General features: G+C 34.4%; 2 protein-coding genes across 3 annotated transcripts; one reads left to right on the plus strand and one right to left on the minus strand.

Moving 5' to 3' along the window:
* The first annotated feature begins 255 nt into the window (after positions 1 to 255).
* On the plus strand, positions 256 to 15,370 carry LOC105345100 (uncharacterized). 2 transcript variants are annotated; one of them, XM_034468209.2, is made up of 9 exons: positions 256 to 684; positions 4,008 to 4,302; positions 4,675 to 4,788; positions 7,999 to 8,022; positions 9,277 to 9,446; positions 13,293 to 13,365; positions 13,709 to 13,946; positions 14,092 to 14,221; positions 14,439 to 15,370. In XM_034468209.2, the coding sequence occupies exons 1-9, from the start codon at positions 565 to 567 to the stop codon at positions 14,574 to 14,576; spliced, it is 1,302 nt and encodes a 433-aa protein (XP_034324100.2). In that variant the 5' UTR covers positions 256 to 564; the 3' UTR covers positions 14,577 to 15,370. The 2 variants fall into 2 exon arrangements, with proteins under 2 accessions (XP_034324100.2, XP_034324101.2); XM_034468210.2 differs by lacking the exon at positions 7,999 to 8,022 and having other exon boundaries at positions 257 to 684.
* A 1,875-nt stretch (positions 15,371 to 17,245) lies between these two features.
* Positions 17,246 to 19,187, minus strand: LOC105345105 (RIIa domain-containing protein 1). Its single transcript, XM_011453146.4, has 4 exons — positions 19,028 to 19,187; positions 18,597 to 18,673; positions 18,360 to 18,406; positions 17,246 to 17,458 (listed from the first exon to the last, which is right to left on the minus strand). The coding sequence occupies exons 1-4, from the start codon at positions 19,181 to 19,183 to the stop codon at positions 17,361 to 17,363; spliced, it is 378 nt and encodes a 125-aa protein (XP_011451448.2). The 5' UTR covers positions 19,184 to 19,187; the 3' UTR covers positions 17,246 to 17,360.
* Positions 19,188 to 20,349: the final 1,162 nt, after the last annotated feature.

Raw genomic sequence — 20,349 nt, forward strand, 5'->3', positions numbered from 1 at the left:
TTGTCTTTGATGCTTTAAGGTGACTGATTAAAAACGGTGTCACATAACATTCGTCGATGTTCATTGCCCTACATTCTAAATGAGACAATTAAATCCAGTGCTTAACAATCAAAGAAAAAACAAACCTATAATATAGATGCAAGAGGTACTACAAGAAGCGAGTGTGCCGTGAAATGGTTTTTTAAAAATCCAATTTAAACACTGACAATGGAAACTATGACGAGGACAGGGCTGTAGATTACAATGGAATGAGTGAGAGTGTTGTCAGGACCGCTGGGTCGAACTGAATCGATCCGATTCACTGTCTAACCAGTATTCTATATTCTGCTTTGGTATTTAAAAGTTTTTCTATTCGTAAGAAAACCAAAACCGCGGACAGTTTAAAATTCTTTTGATATTTATGTATTGACACAGGAAATTCGAAAATATATCAGTGAAAACGTATCATTAGGATTTTTCACCATTCCCTTGTTGTTGGATCCTGTAGTCTAGACCAAGTTTGGGTTTATTTGGACGAGGTTTCCTTTCCTGTTCTTTACCCTCGGAGAAGTTCCCATTGCAGCCATGCCGGAGAAAATGTGGAACACCCAGTATATGGAAGATTTCAACAAAAAACGGACACGAACCAAAACTAAAAGTACCCCATCAGAAACTCTACGAATCAGCTACACCCATCCCAAGAAGGTAAGAACAAGACTCGGCAACAACGGAGGCCACAGATCCAGTAATGCTACTCTTTTGAGATTAGTAGATTCATTAGTTTTATTGTATTATCCTAATCTGCTTATTAGATCCACTTCAAAAACAAGGTTTTTCCTTTTCATAAGTAGGTTTGGAACTTTTCAACATGCATTTTTATTGGGTAAAACGTATGTACAAATGGCAAAACAAAACTTTTCGACAAGGGCAGTAAAATTAATAGAGAAGTGAGGCTATTTTTTGAACTTTTAAAGTATGACTGAAGGATTTGTGATTTGCAATTGTTATGTTCTATATCTATATCTATATTTCCATTAACATTCCGAAAATTTCTGTATACTTTTCAATCAATGACTGTTTTGAAAAGCTTTTTGTAAAGAAGCTTATACAACCATCTTTCATCTAAAAGTGAGTTTATCCCTCTACTTACCCGTTTCCCTCTTTAAAAAAGAATCCATGCAAGAGTACGATAATTATAGATTAAGAATAGGCAGAGCATACATAGGGGATGAATAATCCTGTCAAACATCAATACGGCTCGTTTTCATATTTGATCTAATGATTGGAAAAATCAATTTCATTTTTGAAAATTTAATAGTATGTTCATATTAGAAAACCATAAAGCAAACACACACACACACACTCTCTCTCTCTCTCTCTCTCTCTCTCTCTCTCTCTCTCTCTCTCTCTCTCTCTCTCTCTCTCTCTCTCTCTCTCTCTCTCTCTCTCTCTCTCCAGGGGTTGATAGATCATGCGTTATCAGTGATTTTAAGGAGAGGATTACGTAGACACTTTCAATGTTTGCAAGCACACCCTTACATTTATTCCAGCACTTCATAAGTGCATTGTATTACTAATCCCAAGTTCTTACAAAGTCTTAAACACATGTTTATTTTCGTGGCCAGTTTTTCCCCTGTGGATTCTTTTTTATCTTTTCAACGTGTCCCATGCAAAAAAAAAAAAAAATATATATATATATATATATATATATATATATATATATATATATATATATATATATATATATATATATATATATATATAAAATGTCGACAAATATTGATTATTTTAGATTTTTGTATGCAAAAACGAATCAAGATTTTACCCAATTAGCAGACCTTGTTTTGGATAATTACGGCCTCATTCTGTCTATCGGAACGCACGCGATTTTGCATCATATAACTTGCATTAGAGTAGGAATCGCTCAATTCATGGGAAACTCGTTATTAAACTCGAGGTAGCCATCAATAACGCAATCTTTCCGTAACGGTGGTACCCTATAGATGGTATCGTGTTGGAAATAATAGACCAGAGCATTTAATGGCCGTCATGGTATTACCCAATAATCATTCGTGTCATTGGGAAGCAATTTCGATTAATAAACAGGCAAACAAAAAGCTGAGACAAAACAGCGCCGGGGATGGAACCGGTAGCCTCTATACCCGTGAAATGACATCGAATTGCCTTTGTTTGTTAATCTTTGTCCCATTGACTTACTCTGCCTTTGGGTATTTGAATTGGCCATTTAACTTTTTGAACATCTGTTTTGAAAGTGTAATTGTTAATCAACAGTGGGGAGAATCTCTAATCGGATTTCAATCCAAAATATCTGGCCATGGGTTTCAAGTGAACTACTTATATCTTTCTACAAGTATTTTTCTTTGCTATTGAACACTGACAAAATTTGGTATCAAAATAATATTCCAACTGTCAAAAGAAATGCATCTGACATGTACATAATCTGATACGATCTATACAGCTAGACAACAGGCAATGGCGTTATTAAGTATGCTAAAAGAACAATCAAAGTTAAAAATAAAAATAAACAACTTGCATCAACACTTTGAAAACATACAGTGTTTTCTATTCTTTACAAAATAAGAATTACAAGATTTCGAAGACTTTACACCACTTTATTTGCCAGTATTAGAGTTGCAGCTTTATATTGTATCCAATGAGACAAACTCTCTTTTTATCGCTACATACATGTGTCATGTTGTCATGCTGTAAATTTTGTATTTACTCCCACCCAGTAAATTCAAAATTTACAACATGACACATGTATCCGTGTTACAATCAGACCAGCATGCAGTGATGCATTTTCAAAGAAACGAAAACATACCATTAAATCCCAGGAAATTTTCTCCAGAATGCCATACACATTTATAATGGACCATTATTTAGAGTTCATTACACCACGTTTACTTATAAATATTTGCCGAAAGACATAAAAATGATTTTTTATTGACCGAAGTTGTTAAAAAAAATCGTGTAAATATGTAGAATGTGGGTGCCTTTTTAACCCCGCGAAGATATTTTGTTCTACAACTTAGTTCAAGACTTGCACTTGAATAATGCTTTGTTAGGCCCTTTTGTGAAAAGATCAATGTGACAAAACTTAACACTATGTAAAGAACCGTAAAATAATATTGTCAATCAGCAGGTATGTTCTACTTTTGAGACTTTTTTGTGATATTCCAGATTGAATATCTTAAAGTCCGTTTGGGTTGTGACCGCCATGAAATAAATGAAGTTATTGAAAAATAAAAAAATAAATAAATAAAAAACTCACATACTCATAAAAGACATACAAATAGGCTTCTTTCAAAATCCCTTACTCTTTGTATGCAACTATGCACAATTGATATGTGTCTACTTTTAACAAACAGACGAAAATCAATTAAGGTTTTCCGACTTTCTGGTACATGTACATTCATAATGTTATCTTTCTAAAAGCGTTGTCTTTATATTTCATTTGAAAGAAAATTAGCACGTGTTTGAAATTGCTACATCATTTTTACGCGACTGAACTGAAATGGAAAAATGTAAAAGCAGGAAAAATGGTCATCTGTGAAAAACGGTCTTCCTGCATGGTGGGATGGTGCTCAGTGATTTACAAATGATGCCTAGGTCATCAAATAATCATACTTTTACATAGGATCAATATTTGAATATTCTTTAAAATAAAAAAAACAATATATTTTGATATATACAAATGATTCCGGGACCTAAGAGTTATCGAACCTTACTGATGGATGGGCAAACTTAAAGCATTATCTAGCTGTTTGTTAAAATTGTGTTGATTTTCAAAAAAAAAAAAAGAAGAAAAAACAAACAAACAAAAACAACCAAACAAACAAAAGTCCAAACAACTAAAACAAAATCCAAATAAAAACAAACAAACAAAATAAACATAAAAGAAATGGAAAAACAATCAACAACGACTAAACAAAATAAAACCAAAAAAAATAATAATGATTGAGTAATTCTTGTGTGTATTCAATCCTCTCTTTTTTTCATATATCCAGAGTATTTCCGACACACGTCGACCAAAGTCATCAGTGACGAACTCGTGGTACATAAAGAAAGCCCAGAAGAACCAAGAGGAGCGGGCGCGGTCTTGTGATGTGGACAGCCCCTTCATCGACAGCTTCAGTAACATGTTTAACGAGGGACACGCCCCCCTCAGTCCCTACAGTGGTACGGTATTTGAGAACTATGTTAACAGTAACCTACAGACGCCGTACCCCAGCCGCCAACACACACCGGCCCCACCCACAGATCTACAAAACTCCGGGGGTGACAAGATCTTTTTAGACAATAGTAAGAAAAAGGTTTACATTTAAAAAGATTGACTTCACAAATAAAATAATTAATTTTCGCGAAAAACCATGAGATGCGATATCGTATATAGAATTTTTCACTGACAATAAAAAATCAAATAAAGTTTGTAAATACGCTATCTTGATTAAGAATGCTGTTTAATCAATATTTTAAAAAGTATGCTGTAAAGTAGATTGCAGTCTACTCCATTTTACAAAAGGCAAACTATTGTATAATTGCAGCCTGAAATTAGAATTCTTTAGTGTGAAGTGTGTATATAGTTCTTAATCAATTCTGAAACAATGTCTGCTCAAAGTGTGTAGATAGTTCTTAATCAATGCTGAAACAATATATGCTTAACTGAATCCGCAGGGGAAATATCAAAACAGTACCTGATCGAGTTATACGAAGCAGCCATGGCCAAAAAGAGAGAAGAGGAGGAAAAGATTGAAGAAGAAAAGACAGAAGAGGAGAAAAAAGAAGATGGTAAATAGTTCTTTAGTTGCCGGCAAATCCAGTAAAAGCTTTAAGCGCTTAAAATTAAGAAAGAATCACTACCAACTCAAATCACATTCCACCCTCATCATCATCATCATCATCATCATCATCATCATCATCATTTTATCATCATCAGTTATACTACTACTTGCGACCAGTACGTGTCACTATGTAAGGTATCAGGACAATGTCGACGGTTGACGTCACTAGTTTGTACCTATACAACCTTCCTTCAAGGTCTCCATCTGCACTCATATAAACAACGTAATTGTTATGGAGTTGTCTTTTTGGTTTCAGTCTCAGTGCTTCCTAATCACGACAAATGATGCATGAATCATTGAACATAATGGGATTCCCCCCAATAACTCAGGCGATTTAGTGCAATTTAAACTTTTATGAATTTCATAATATCTTATTTACGACAAAACATCCTCTTTTAAAGGCTTATCAGAACAAATTATGAGCATTCAACATCCTTTGATTAATGTTGCGAACGAAATGAATGTACAATGTACAATTAGTTATTTGTACGTTATGCTCTGTCTGTTACAATAATTCCTTTTTTAAGTTAGTTGAAATTTTGATTTGATTTAATGAAAAAAACCGACGCGAAGCGGAGGTTGACAATGGTTTTCTAGGGGTGTCAATTTCAACTGTTATCCTCCCAAACAGGCACTATTTATTTTATTATACTGAATGTCTTAATATTAGAGAATTTTTTACTGCTTTTATATAGAAATGATGTGAATTCAACGCCGAACCGTACGCGCATAATTTACGCGCATGTAACAATTCGTTGTGTTACCCGTTGCTAAGTGTGTTCCTACCGCTGAGGGTAATAGAACGGATTGGCAACTGTGTCTTAACCAATCAGATGTCAGTATTTAACATGAAAGTATAATAATTGATAATAGTACCTGAAAAAGCGTTATTTTTGAGATCCTAGTATATAATGGTTATGGTGTATGATGCGGGAGACTCATAAACATCCAAACAACGATAGTGTTATTGATAATACTAGTATTACAATATTTGTATATGATAATAGAAATACATGTAACATACTGTTCAATATTTAAAACAACTAAGAAATCGAACATTGTATTTGACACACTCATTGTTTTACAAATTATGACTTAACCCAGTCAATGCAGACGGAGGGTAAACAAACCACATCGACAAAGAAGCCATACTTCCGCTGTTGAGACGTTTGTTTAAATGCTATTTTCTATTTGGGATAGTCATTTAAGAGCATTAGAACAGGAAAAAAACTTTTAAATTGATTACTCAAGCACATACATTGTTTAATGTCTTTGTTCCCTCTATTGGAAAGAGAGTAAAGAATTTAATTTCTCATTCATGCCGTGTACATATATTCACGTAGACAAATGAAAAAATAAAATTCGTTTTGTCAACAAAAACTTATCCTGTGTTTAACCAGACCTTTTCAATAGAATCAATGGACTTTCTAGCGTTGCAATGCCTTTTATGATAAAGACATCTGAATTTGTTCATAATTTATCGCACAAGTTGCTGGTAAATACCCAAGGTTCTTTCATTGTGTATCGACATAACCAATTTATGCTTCAGACCTAATTTTTGCGGGATATATCTTAAGAAAGTCTTTAGAAAGTGAATTTTCTTCAGGCACTAGGAGGTTTTCCTTGATAATGCAGTGAGGATAGAGATCTTAAAAGTTGCAAATCCGAGGATTACGTGTTTAAACCTTTATAGTACAAAATCAAAGGCAGTGGCGAGAGAGAATAACTTTATTCATTTAAAAATTCGACCTCTTGTGTTCATGTTATGACCAAATGGCATTAGAAGCAATGTAGGTCATCGAATAGTTCAAGCTCGATCCATAGGTGTATGTGTTCTGATAGAGTTGTCTATCCATTGAAAATGAGGATTACAAAGATACCCATTCCGCCCAAATCTAATCGTAAACCAATACTCCGGAATCCATCTCCGGCAACTTTTTATCCGACCGGTAAGAGTTTGGATTTTAATTGCTGTCTCTCTATTAATTTCCAAGGTGTATTGCCATGCGCAGTTTGAAATGATATAATCCAGAAGAAATTTTAATATCGGATTAGGAACGACTTAATTCCATTAGACTTTAATCCCAATGGATTATAGTTTGTTTTTAATGTTTTAGTGATTAATTGGTTTGGGCCATTTTTCAAAAATGTTTTATACATACTTTGTGCTTAGTATAAAGACTAGCTTATATTCATATATCTTAATCATCTTACGTCATATCAAATCACAGGTACGTTATTTGTCCATTAAACTCATGAACTGTACTGTTTGTACGTTATTTACTTATAAGAACTCATACTTATCCCCGAGAACCCAAACAGAAAATGTGTGCTGTGTTACTCTTGATTTATGTTAACAACCATATATGAAGTGTAATGCTTTTCCAGTTAGGAATAATGAAATCTTTTTAAAACATTATAAACTAAATTTCAATGGTAATCACTTCATTGTCAGTTTACAACACAATTTTATTGTGTACATGATACAGCTTTCAAATAACACAAAAGTAAAATTTGTTTAAGAATTATAAAACTGTTGGAAGCATATTCATTTTTTTTTATCCATTTTATATCATTTAAACAGTATAGTTTAAAGAAATAATTGACTTTACAGCTCATGTGATGACAAGAACATATATTTTACTTATACCCTGATAACAAATCATTTGAAATTCGTTTCCTTTTTATATGCATGTCTATAATGCGTATATTTACATAAAGTTTTCCCCTACATACTTTTACTAGTATATATATTTGAAAACAGTAACCGTGTTTACTTCCATGCATACTTATTTACCTTTTGCAAAACAGACGAACTTTTTGTGTGTTTATAAATCTATCAACCCTATGAATATCATACAAATAACAATAAATTACATATAGAACCATTTTAACAAGGCCTTGGACTTTCAGTACGATGTAACTATCTATTTCTTGCGTCAAAACAAGTTAAAATGACGCTGGTTTTAAGCGAAATATACACCGATTGCGTAGTCTTCGCTCAAAAGCCAGACAAATCTTGTTGATTTCAAAGAGCCATGGTTGAGTGGCCAGCAATGACATAGACAGGCCTACGTCATAGTGATGTTTGACATAACTACCCAAAGTCCAAGCTCTTGTTAAAATGGTTCTAAATTTCGTTTTGTAAAAATTTCAGATGGCGGAGAGGGTAATAAAGAGGGTAAGCTTCACGTGTATTATACTCTCGAGTGATTCCACTGTATCATTTATGTATTCAAAACTTTGCACATTGCTATCAACAAATGGTTGAATCTACTAATTCACTGGTTTTGAATTTTACTCGGCAATCTCACGAGGCTCTTAACTCGCTTAATTTCTGTTTTATTCTTCTCTTATCAAATAAACTTTTTTATCAAAGACCCATTTATTATTCCGCCTGGATGTAAACTCCTTTTGAATCAAACAGTCAAGAATGTTTTTATTACGACTTCGGTGTTTCAGATTTGCCATATATTTTTCTATAGATACTGCTCCCAAAGGAAAATGTTATCGTAAAACTCTGCAGAGAAATGAGAGAACCCGTCTCTTAATGCGCTACCATTGTTTAATCACCTATTGTTAAACTGTAAAAAGCTTGCAGGCATAAAACACATACATTTCGGGTCAAGCGATACACCGGCGAGTAATCAGTTTATGTTATAATTCTCCAGATTGAACAAATGTTGAACTGTATTACACCCCATTGCGCTAGACGACGTTACTAAGGTCTTTCCCTTGTTCATTCTGGCTTTGATACCGCTGTCGGGAACTTGTCGGGTAAGGTTATGCTGTTAAATCTGCTGGTTTCCTCCATGCTTTTTTAATTGATCAATTAAATATTAATTCCAGACAGGACCATAGTGAGAAGGTGAACTGTCTATTTATTGCAGATACCGATATTTGTTATGTGTAAAACTGAACAAAAAAGTTTTTGGAGAAAACTCAATATAATTGAAAAATAATCCTCTTCATGGCAAAATGATTTTAAATTGTAGAATTTTTTATACTTAGAAGGAAGCATATAATTGAGTGTGTAACTTGTTTAATCAGCGCCATTTTGCAATTTTTACAGTCCTTTTTGTTATTGAGCATATAAAGAACAAAGAATTAAACATTTTTATGATACCCCTTTGCACTTTAGAAACAGACGTGTGCAATAGAACAGCATAAATTATACATACCGTCATATCGATTGCCCTGTTTTTTTAATCTCCAGTAAAAAGTGAACAAATCAGTTTGTAATCGCAGGTGGGCAATAGATCACCGGTCTGCCGCCACGGACATATAGCGGTACCGACTTGGGGGGAAATCTACGGTTATTGTAGAACAAAAGGCCTAATAACTCGTGTAGAAGTGTAGAAGCAACAGTACAAGGTCCCGCCTCCCACTTCGAGTGAAGAACCTATGTAAAAGTATACTTTTTTTCTTCGTCCAGTTGATAGAGGACCGGTAGTAGAACAGCGACCGAAGACACCGGCACAAGAGCTTCACTGGATCTGTTGGCCCGAACCAGAGGAGCCTAAGGACCTACCCAAGAGACCCAACACTGTACTGGGCATTCGCGCATCGGACGGCAAAGACGGCTGCGACCCCTGTTTGTTACAGGTAAGCCTTTCTTAGGGACACCGCAAAGTCACTTGTTGATCAATATTTGGAAACAACTTTACAACTTGACAATTGCTTGTATGTTAACTGTCTTGGTCTTTGCAAGAATCTGTGAAAATGATAATGGAAGGTTGTTTGGTTTTTTTCTTTTCATGAATATGTTTGCGCTTTTCGTAGACCAAATTGTTTTGCACCTTTCAATATTACAGTATAAAAACAAGACAAGAGCAATTTCACAACTTGAACTGCATGTGCTTAGCTTTTTGTTAAAGATATGGAGGACGAGTCGTTACAGTCAAGCTATCGAAATAATTGTGTCTTGATGTTGCATAATATTATGCAATTTTGGTAAATTTTATTTATGCTTTTAAAAACCCTCTTTAAAAAAGATTTGTCTGTAACATTATCTTGTCGTCAGTCCATTCTTATTCTGCTTTCTGACAACAAAAACTATCATGCTAATATGCTGCAGACAATCTCAAAGATAGAGCAGCTAAAAAGGGACATATATCCAATCAATTGCAAATGATTTGATATATCTGTGTCTTGTAACCTTATGCCGAGCATTAGCGTGATTGCGTGCCACCGTCTTCGCCGAAATAATGCTCCATCGCCGGGCCATATTGTTTCATGATATCAATATTAATAGCAGAATTTGAATAGTTACTAAGGAAAAGGACTGGCACCGCGGACGTCACACATGCAATATAAAAAAGAAGTCGTATAAAACTGTTCAAAACTTCAGTTTCCAATCGATTTTTTTAAACAGTAGAATTTTAGATACACGGTCACTAACTTTCTACATGTAATGATTTTTTTGTTTTATTTTTGGGTGCATTTCCATGTTCATGTATACTTATTCAAACAATTACTAGTAGTTGTTGAATATGATAAAAATGTTTTAATTTTAACCCCCCCCCCTCTCTCTCTCTCTCTCACACACACACACACACACACACACACACACACACACACACACCACACACACACACACACACACACACACCCACACACACACAAAATAATCATGCAAAAGTGTTCTTACCCTTTGTTGAGAAAGTGCGGGTTGTATGGAGAGAGGCACCGGATGTTCGGGTCTTCTTTGTGACGTTCCAAACAAAATCATCTTTCATTTTCTTTTGCACATGTTTTTGCGAAAATATCTTTTAAAAACCAAAAAAACAAGACCAGTGTTGTAAATTTCCAGTCTTTGAGTTATACCATGCAGCTCTTTACATCATAAACCTCAACACACAACGTCTTGAGATTTTTTGGCAGAATATCTCAATACGAATATTATTAATAGTGTATCTTATAGATCAGATCCATGCGGCATTTAAAGACACTGCCTCCTGCTAGACCTGTTTCAGGCCTATACGTGGAAGCAAATCAAATCATAATATTAATGGCCATTGTTTTAGGCGATGACGATGGGAAAATAGATACTTGGAGATCTTGGGTACATTGCATAAGAATTTGATAGAACGACGAGATTTTAAAATCCCGTTCGTTTGATGGCCTATCGGTAACTCCGATAGGGTGTTGACCAGAATTTAAATCAAACCATCTCCAAATGTCTTCAAGATCAACACAACTGGTATTATGATTTTTAAATTCAAGATAATGTTATTTGACAGATCCATTATTCTTAATCTGGGCCTGTTGAATTGATTGACGTATAATTTAGACGTTGTAATTCATACGTTTTAGCAGCGAGTGCCACTGACACGTTTAAGACGCGTCGAATTTATTTTCATTTAAGTGAAAGTGCCAAGATAGTATTTTCAAGTACTGATTATTATTAAGGATTTCTTACCTTTAAGTGATTTTTAGCGTCGTGTGCCCTAACAGTGCCATCTGATTTTATGAGAGCTGTTGCTTTGAGCATTTAGCGTTTAACTAATGTTTGTTCATACGAGAGATTCAAATGGTGACTTGAGGAGGATTCGAATAGTATTACAATTAAATCAAGTTTTGAATGACAATAGAGAACCTTGTTTGTATAGACGGATATCACCACATAACTTTATCCTGTAATGGTTTGGTATTGGTTTAGAATTTAACGACTGTTCAATATTGAACCTTGAAATGACACGGGTAAAGTTGAATTTATATGTAGTTCTGGTACAAGTTTACTTTAAAATTAGAAGTATTTTGTTAAGATCTTTTGCGTAAAAAAATTCTTTATGGTGTGTCCATTAAAGCTTTAAGTATTTTTATAACTTAAGATTAAAACTATCGTGAAAATCATTTTTGTTCATGAAAGGTTTCGAAGGTTAATACTTCTACTCAACAATAACAAATTTCCCTTTACTCAAGAAAGACTGAAAGACTCTGACTTAGTTTCATTTCTCTTGAGGGTTTTATTTTTGTAGTAAAAATAAAGATAGATCGAGGCAATGCGTGGATAATTAGGGCAAGGAAAGAGCACCGGAAGTCGAATAGTTGCTCATTCAAATCTCCATAGGAATGAAATTACTCCAAGTTGGGTTGTGTATTTGGTATCATGACAATGAACTGTTGTGTTTAAAAGGCCGTCTAGTCTTTATCGCTCTCATTGTCATGTAGACCATGTTCGCCAAGTCCGCCATTGTTTAATAGCGACACAGACATACATGTTTCTTAAGGAGGTCGATTTTTTAAAGTGCGCATTTCAGCAGTGTTTTATAAAAGTGATGAATAGATAATAACATACAAAGGCACTCGAAGGGGATTGAATAGCTGGCCTTTGGTTAATCATTTATTTTGTTGAATTGCTTTCATTTTCTTTTGTGTATTTTCTCATCTAGAGCGAAAAAAGAACATTTTTTTTTCTTTTTCTTGTCCCGTTTTTGGGATATACTCATTAAACATCTGTCGTTTTGCTGATTTGGTAAATTACGGCTACCCGTCTAGTACATACGCGGGTAAATAAAGGAAATAACACAATATGAAAATTAGCTGCATTGGCAAAACCCAGTAGATATATTAAGTTTCTGGTTTTGGTTTACATTTATTTTAGTGAGCATTCGATACAAATTATTGGATTACAAGATGGACAGGTACACTATATATCAACTGGTAGGTGATTACTAAATTGATGGCTTTTTCTGCAGAGATAGTTTGTGACTATGCCAAAGAGCTATTAGTTTATTATTGCCAGAAAGCATTTATTTGTGTGAACGCGTCAGTAGATTTACCATAATCAGCAGTTTTAGGGGGTTTTTTTGCAAGGAGATCTATAATTTTATATTACTGTTGACTTTTTCATGGTTGGGGACAAATCGGTGTATAAAAAGGATACAGTGCTTGGCAAAGAGTAAATTACGCTATGTCAACCAAAATCTGGCATTCTCAATAGAGTAATAAACGAATGTTTAAAGCTATCATAAAATTGAAATTGACAGGGCTATTATGTAATACAGAGCAATACTAAACACCTTTTCAAAACGATAAAAAGATAATACAACCACAATACAAAAGGAATGTCATCGATAACACATTTATGATTGCTTCTCGTTAACCTTCGTTTTAACAAAATCCAGAGAACACACGATAGAATTATGTAATAAATTTTTGGACAATGTCATTCTAAAGTGTCTGGTTCTCGGCATGTAAAACTCTATTACAAAAAAGCAATACTGCATTCACGTGGAGTGTTTGAGTAGATACTTTAGCAATGTACAAATAGACAAACTCAGTTCCTATAAATTTCTCTCACGATTTTCGTTTTTTGACGTCTGTCACGTAGAAGAAACCGTTCGTTTTAGAATTACAGTGTACGACTCGCCATGGACTGGTTCCTCGGTGATGATGACGATGATTTTGGTAAGAAGTCCTTTTACTTTAACCATTTTTTCTTTCCAGGAATCAAATCGAGGAGCCCCTTTGACTTTTGTGCCAGAACTACATTCGTGGGTGAACGCCACCACAGAATACGGTATGGTAGTACAATATGTTTACCCCCACCCTCCGCCAGATTTTGGAGCTCTTTTAGTTTAATCCAATCAAAACTTACTTTATCACGTTGTTGTAGTTTCTTATCTGTCGTGTTGCTTGCTAAATAAATTGTGGGTAATTTAATTGGAAAAGTACATGAGTGTAAGGATGACGTGTTTCCTTTTAAAAGTTTAAAAGTGTGAAAGTTTTAATATTACAAGAATTCTGCCATAAAAGAACCATTAATCAATGTCCTTCCCATGCAATAATGCACACAAAAAAACAAAAAAAAAAACCTTGAGTGACGGTTTAAATTTTTTCAATTTTTCTCTGTCATTTTGCAGACAGAGAAGCGGTTGCTAAGATAATGGCCATGTCTGGATCACTCGCCCCTCCACTGCCCGCAGAGGCCCTCAGACCACAGCGACAAGCCACTTTCACTTTTGGCAGTAATCGCAGAAACATGTACAGAACGGCGCCCGACCCCCGGGGTTTTTACGCTCAGTCCTGGATGCCCTACTACGAGGATAGGAACGCTTCAGAGGACAGACGCATCAGAGAAATGGACAGACGTCTGGCTGTGTAGGAACAAGATTCGTCTCTTGTTTAAATATTCAAATTGTAACTCAAAAACTCGCTGATGCGAATGAAAAGATATTAACAGATATGAAAGTATGTCTCTTATCAGACCTTTTATTTCATGATATGTGTTTGTTTTTTCTTGCAGAAGTGATTCATTACCCCAATTACCAGTGTTACAGCGTAGTAATACATTCACAGATATGCGCCCAATGCAGAGACGTACGATACGATACCCCAAATCCGAGGAGTATGTTCATGACCATAGTATGTTTATGGTAAGTAGTGTATATCTACAGCTACGAATCATTGTATAATCTGACGTCAAAGTCATAATTACGTGTCTGATGATCCTTTTCGATTTTCATTTTGTGCGAGGAAATTTTTCAAGAAATAATTGTTATATGATAAATGATATTCATTGAATATAGAGCAATTGACATCATTATAAAAGCGAGTTTTTTTCTTATGAGTGTTATTTTCTTTGATCTTCAGACTACACAGCCCCTGATAAGAGGACACTTCATCATCCACCCAGACTGGGTGTCGGAGCGCTTGACGAAGAAGAGGATGAACCTAGCCAATAGGAAAGTCAGGAACGGCCTCAGATACGGGACCTCCGAGGAATACTAGAAACATTCAGACTCTTAGAGCAGTTTTAGTTATTTATTATTGTTAGAGTTAAACAAATTTTATCGGATTTTATGCACCTTTACAATCTGACTCTGTAAATCATGACAGCTAAAGCTACTGGAACCGCTTGCATCATCTGACCGGAAGTCTCCGTGTTACCATGTTAATTGCTGTGACGTCCCCATTTCTTTGACCGACATTCCTTTCGAACTCTAAGGAGATGGGACCGTTTCCTTGGAGAATGTGTCGTTTTCTTGTTTTCATAGCATCTTATCTAAGGTGCTGGTGTTATTTAATCTAGTCTCTGGTGTGTTTTATTGAGTGAAGTAGAATACTCGCTTCCCCTCCGTCACCCCACTGTGATATTTATGACACCTGTAAGTGTGCACCCTATTACTGCTACTTCTGTCTGTCTGTCTGTATCTTAATCAGTTGATAAGGTATATCTTTTTTTAATCTTGTTGATTAACAATGGCTAAGGTTTTCTTGACAATATTACAATGTATTAAGAAACTAGTATGAATATATTGATTGCACAAGTTTAGCGTTTATTCAATTAATTTAAAATGTCCACGAATCAGTGTAATTGTTGTTTAAGTCTCTTTTTTGTATTCTTGTATTGTTCTAACTTTGGTTTGATCACGTGGTGTATGAACCACGTGACTCGTTTACCTATATCAGTATTACTTTTGTAATTAGACGTGTGTTGGTCGCGGTAGATCTCACGTTAGCTGTGTTTTACATTTCTCAAATGCAAAATAAATCAATAAAATACGTCAATATTTACCTATAAAGTGTTGAATTATTTTTATTTAAAAGCAGTAATTGTTTGCCTAAAGCCGGTCCATATACTATAAAATGTTCTCTTCGTTTGATTTTAAATAATAGGAACTGGTTTTAGCCTGTTTAATGAAAGCTTTCTTTCATACTTTCAAAGCGATTTTTATAGAAGTCAGATGCTAGATAACCTCCAAATCGGGTCCGTCAGGCCTGATGCTTTTCCCAGTGATCTTCGAGTCAAACAATTTTGGCGATATATTGTAATTATAAATTTCATGTTGTGTTTCTTTCACAAAAAAGTAACCGAGAGAAAAAGAACCTTAATTTGATGAGTATAATCTAATTGACTCGACGTGAAGATAACACAATAGTGGATTATAAAAAATGAATACATGTATTTATGAAACCGAAAAAAGTTCAACAAACTAACCTAAAGAATCAGAAAGGTTTCTTTCCCAAAATGTTACCTCGAAGGTCGCCTGACGCAACTTACGAAAATGTACATGCATTTAATATGTATATTACGCCCCCGTTTTCTTTGCCAAACTACGTAAGTAGTACATTGTATATCTTGCATGAAATAGCACGTTCAATTAAATTCAATAACAAAAAAAAGTTATTTAACGGTAACTATCTCATTCTGGTCTCGATAGATTAGTGGAAGGGTGCTTATTGAGAAAAGTAACTTTTGTAGATGGTTTAAAAATAAAACAAGATGTCACTATCCATTATTCTGGCGCTGCAAATCCTGGATACGAAAACCCTTGGAACTTGTAATACAAGGGACTTTACCTATCAAACCCTTATGCGGAATCAAATAAAAAAAAGATTCAAACAAATCTAATTGATTTCTATTAGTATATATGCGATTTGGCCAGTAAAATATGATTTTTGGGAGTTGATTTTAATCAACTCTCCTATGCAGTTACTCTGGCAAACCGAAAGTGCCAGAGCACAGGTCATCACCGCTGACATGATTTAGTTCTTGAAAATGATCGATAAATTCGATGTAATGTATCTTGAAGCATTGGTTTTTAAGAATCTTATTTATGAATACCTTGAAAATAGTCATATGTTAAATAGTACGAACAATTTAGATATTTTTGCAGTCGTATGTATTCATACGCCAGAGTTCAATAAAGTCTCGTTCAACCATCGGCTGTCTCCGTAAATCTCCGACAAGCAGAGAGTCATTCTATTAGAGGCTGCGTCATCAAGCTATCACGTGACCTGGTGTACAGCTCTTGCTTGTTGGAAATTAACGGAGACAGCCGAGCATCTTGTTGAACGAGGCTAGAGTTCATTATTGCTTGGATCCATACAAGTTTTTGAATATTTCGATTACTTATACATAGTTTGATGGAATCAATTCTATCTTTAATCATTACACAACACTATTCATACGGGGTTTTTATCAAAATTCTTGTCGGAAATGTCCGAGAATTCATATTATAAAAAATGTGCGTAATTCAACGACAGATTATAAACTACTTGCCAAGCAAAGTAACATATCGTTGATTTTAAAATGAATAAAAATCGATACAATCAACTCCCGTCAGTACTTCAGTACTTTGATTAAAAGAACCTGTCTGAACCCACACAGACATTGATTTCTGAATTTATGGGGTGTTCCTAACATTGATACCATGTTGTAAAAATTAGATAAACAGAATGTAACCTCTTATTATATATATTAATTCAGTAACAACTGCATGTTTGAGATTTTTTGTGAGTGGAAAGGAGTGATCTGTATCTCCCAGCATCAAAGATTTATATACTCATATATGTACATGTTTTTAAAAGCTTTTTTTGTTACTTTGAATTGTAAAACTAGATATTTACAATTTTATCTCCAAACACTCATCAAGAAAGATAACTCTTAATATAAATAAAAAAGAGATTCTTAGACTTTATTAAAAAGATGTGTAAATGTAGAGATTAAGTGTACCATGGCTTACTAATATTTACAACACAAAATAATTAACAACATAACAACTAGTCTGATTAAATCTTCTGGAGGACACGGTTCTGTTTGATTCGAGTCTGTCGGAGCTGTAACTGTTGCTGGAGCTGTTCTGGTAGTTCAGGGTTGGTGAAATACTCTAAAACACAAGCATCAATTTACTTTAGTAGGCTACATTTGGTGACATTACATGTAATAGCTTGATAAAAATGATAATGACCGCAACAATTTGGTGTATAAAATGTGAATACAATGTACTAGTATTGGTCTAGAGTATTGGTCAGGAACTTGTAGTATGGATTATCTATGTGAAAATCACAGTTCAATCACTAATAATGGGAGATTCTTTTTATGAATTTAACCTATACTATGTCTCAAGTTTTTGCTTCCACCACTTTTTGCTTAATATTTCAATAATCATAAATACCTTTGTGCTCAAACTACATTCATCCACTAATGTGAAAAGTGTCCAGCTTATCTGTTTTGAAATGCCCCCTCTACTGCTTCAGGTTTCAATACACAACCCAAAATAGAAAGTCTACTGGGATTTTGAATTGCATCAGCCATGAAATAGCCTGGATGATAATGTTGAAATATTGTGCAAGGTATTCCAAGTGAGTTTCGAATGGTGAAAAGATGTAAACATTCCCCATTGTAAATCTAAGCAAGAAATATGTTTTTGTTCCTTTGAACTTTTATGAGTGAAAAATGATAAAGTGTCAATGAAGATACCTTGGATATTTTTCCTATTATTGATTTCAACTGTATTTCTTTAACAGGTATGTGTTTTTTGATTAAAAATCATCAAAAAGTGATGGAAGCAAAAACTCAGGACAGACTTTAGTCACCATCATACATCATATCTAAGAATTGTAATACATGTATTCACAGTTTATATTTGGACGATATCATCTGGTATTCGAAAAGGGAAACAAATAACTGATGTACAGATATAAAATTATATTATGGTGTAGAGAACTTTTTTCCTATGGTGCATACTCTCAGGTTAAATAATTGTAAAATATTAAGCGAATAACTACCTGCAGCAAAATCTTTGATCTGTTCTGGCCGTTGACTTAAGACATCACTAAAATTATAAAACATGATATATTCAGAATTATTTTTAACAATAGTCCTTTATATATGCATCTATGACCAATACTACACAGTGACATACAAAGAAACAATTTAAATAATTCTTTCAACCTAAAAAATTGCACATAAAATGCTTGACACTATGTTCTTTTTTTAAACATATTTAAAAGATTTCCATTTACCCAAGAAATCCAGCAATGAGACATTCTACTTCAGGGTGGTCTCGAAGATATTTCTCATTTTCCATTCGTGTCTTTACCTGTAACACAATGTAAGAAAATTTAAATCAACTTTAAATGGCATAAAATACTTTGTGAAATATGATCGACGATAAGCGTAAAAAATTGTCATTCACTCTCATTGATTTCATTTTCGAAGTGTCGATACAAGCCAAACTAATGGAAACTTTGTTATGTACATAATTTTTATCATGTAAAATAAACGGAATAAATAAAATTCCTACTTTAATATAAATATCTTGGACAATTCAAATACTTTCGACCTATTCTGTACAATCAAAATGAAAAAAATAATATAACAGAGGATTTTCGGACTAAAGTGAATTACATTATGGATAGCTTAAAGGAAATAAAATGTAAGACTTTGATCCTACCTTAAATTTATTGAGTTTCTCTTGTTGTTCCTGGCTTAATGCACCTAGGTTATCATCTCCTCCTAGATCGTACGGCTCCATGCCATGAGGTGGCATATGTTTAGGTTTGTCCGCCATCGCTAAGGAAAAATAAACAACCGGAAGTACTTCTGTCATCGACTCGACGGAAGTGCCCGATGAATACCGATCTACTTTTTGTCATCCTATGACTTAATGCATTTGAAACCCGTGTAAGACTAAAAAAAAAGCATTGCTCTCTCTCTCTCTCTGATAATCATTTTTTCTTTCAATTTTTTTTTTAAATGTACGTCTGCTCATGGTTGTAATTTCTTTATATTCATTATTCTCTTTTGAGAAGTGGACAGGCATAGCCTATATCCATGGATTGGGGGGGGGGGGGGGGGCTGGGCTTAACCCCCCTCCCCCACTTTTTTTTGCTAAGATAGACCTAACCATTAGGCCAATAGCAGAATAGAGGGTTCAGCTCCCCCTCCCCCCACTTTTTTTTCGCAGGAAACAAAATTGTTCCGTAATGTACGTTTGAAAGATTGAGAAGTTGGAGTCAAAGGCATACTAGCCCCCCCCCCCCCCCCCCCCCCGGGATTAGGAATTTCGTTATTTTAAAAAAAAGAAAATTTGGTAGGAAAGAGTTTTTTTTATTGGAACTATTGGTGTACTCCCCCATCACACATATATGCAACCCACAAACATCACACAGATAAACAACACACAAATATTACACAGATAAACAACACACAGATAAACAAACAAATATACAACACACTAACATCACACAGATTTACAACACACAAACATCACACCCATATACAACAAACAAAAAATCTCACAGATACACAACAAACAAACATCACACAGATATACAACACACAAACATCACACAGATATACATGTACATCACACAAACATTACTCAGATATACAACACACAAACATTACTCAGATATACAACACACAACCATTACACAGATATACAACACACAAAACATCACACAGATATACAACACTCAAACCTGACACAGATATACGGCACACAACATCTCTTATATAAACAATACACAAACATCACACATACAAACAACACACAACCATTACACAGATATACAACACACAAACATCACACAGATATTTAACAAACAGATACAACTGTCATACAGACACATTACAAGATTATGCAACACAAAAATATCACAAACACATATATACAACACACGGGCACGACATTAACATTCCAAAACATCTCTAAAGGCATACACCAAGTCTTGTACAATTTTCAAAAAGTTATATACGTAATGCATGGCAAAC

Source organism: Magallana gigas, chromosome 6 (assembly GCF_963853765.1).
Source record: "Magallana gigas chromosome 6, xbMagGiga1.1, whole genome shotgun sequence".
NCBI lineage: Eukaryota > Metazoa > Mollusca > Bivalvia > Ostreida > Ostreidae > Magallana > Magallana gigas.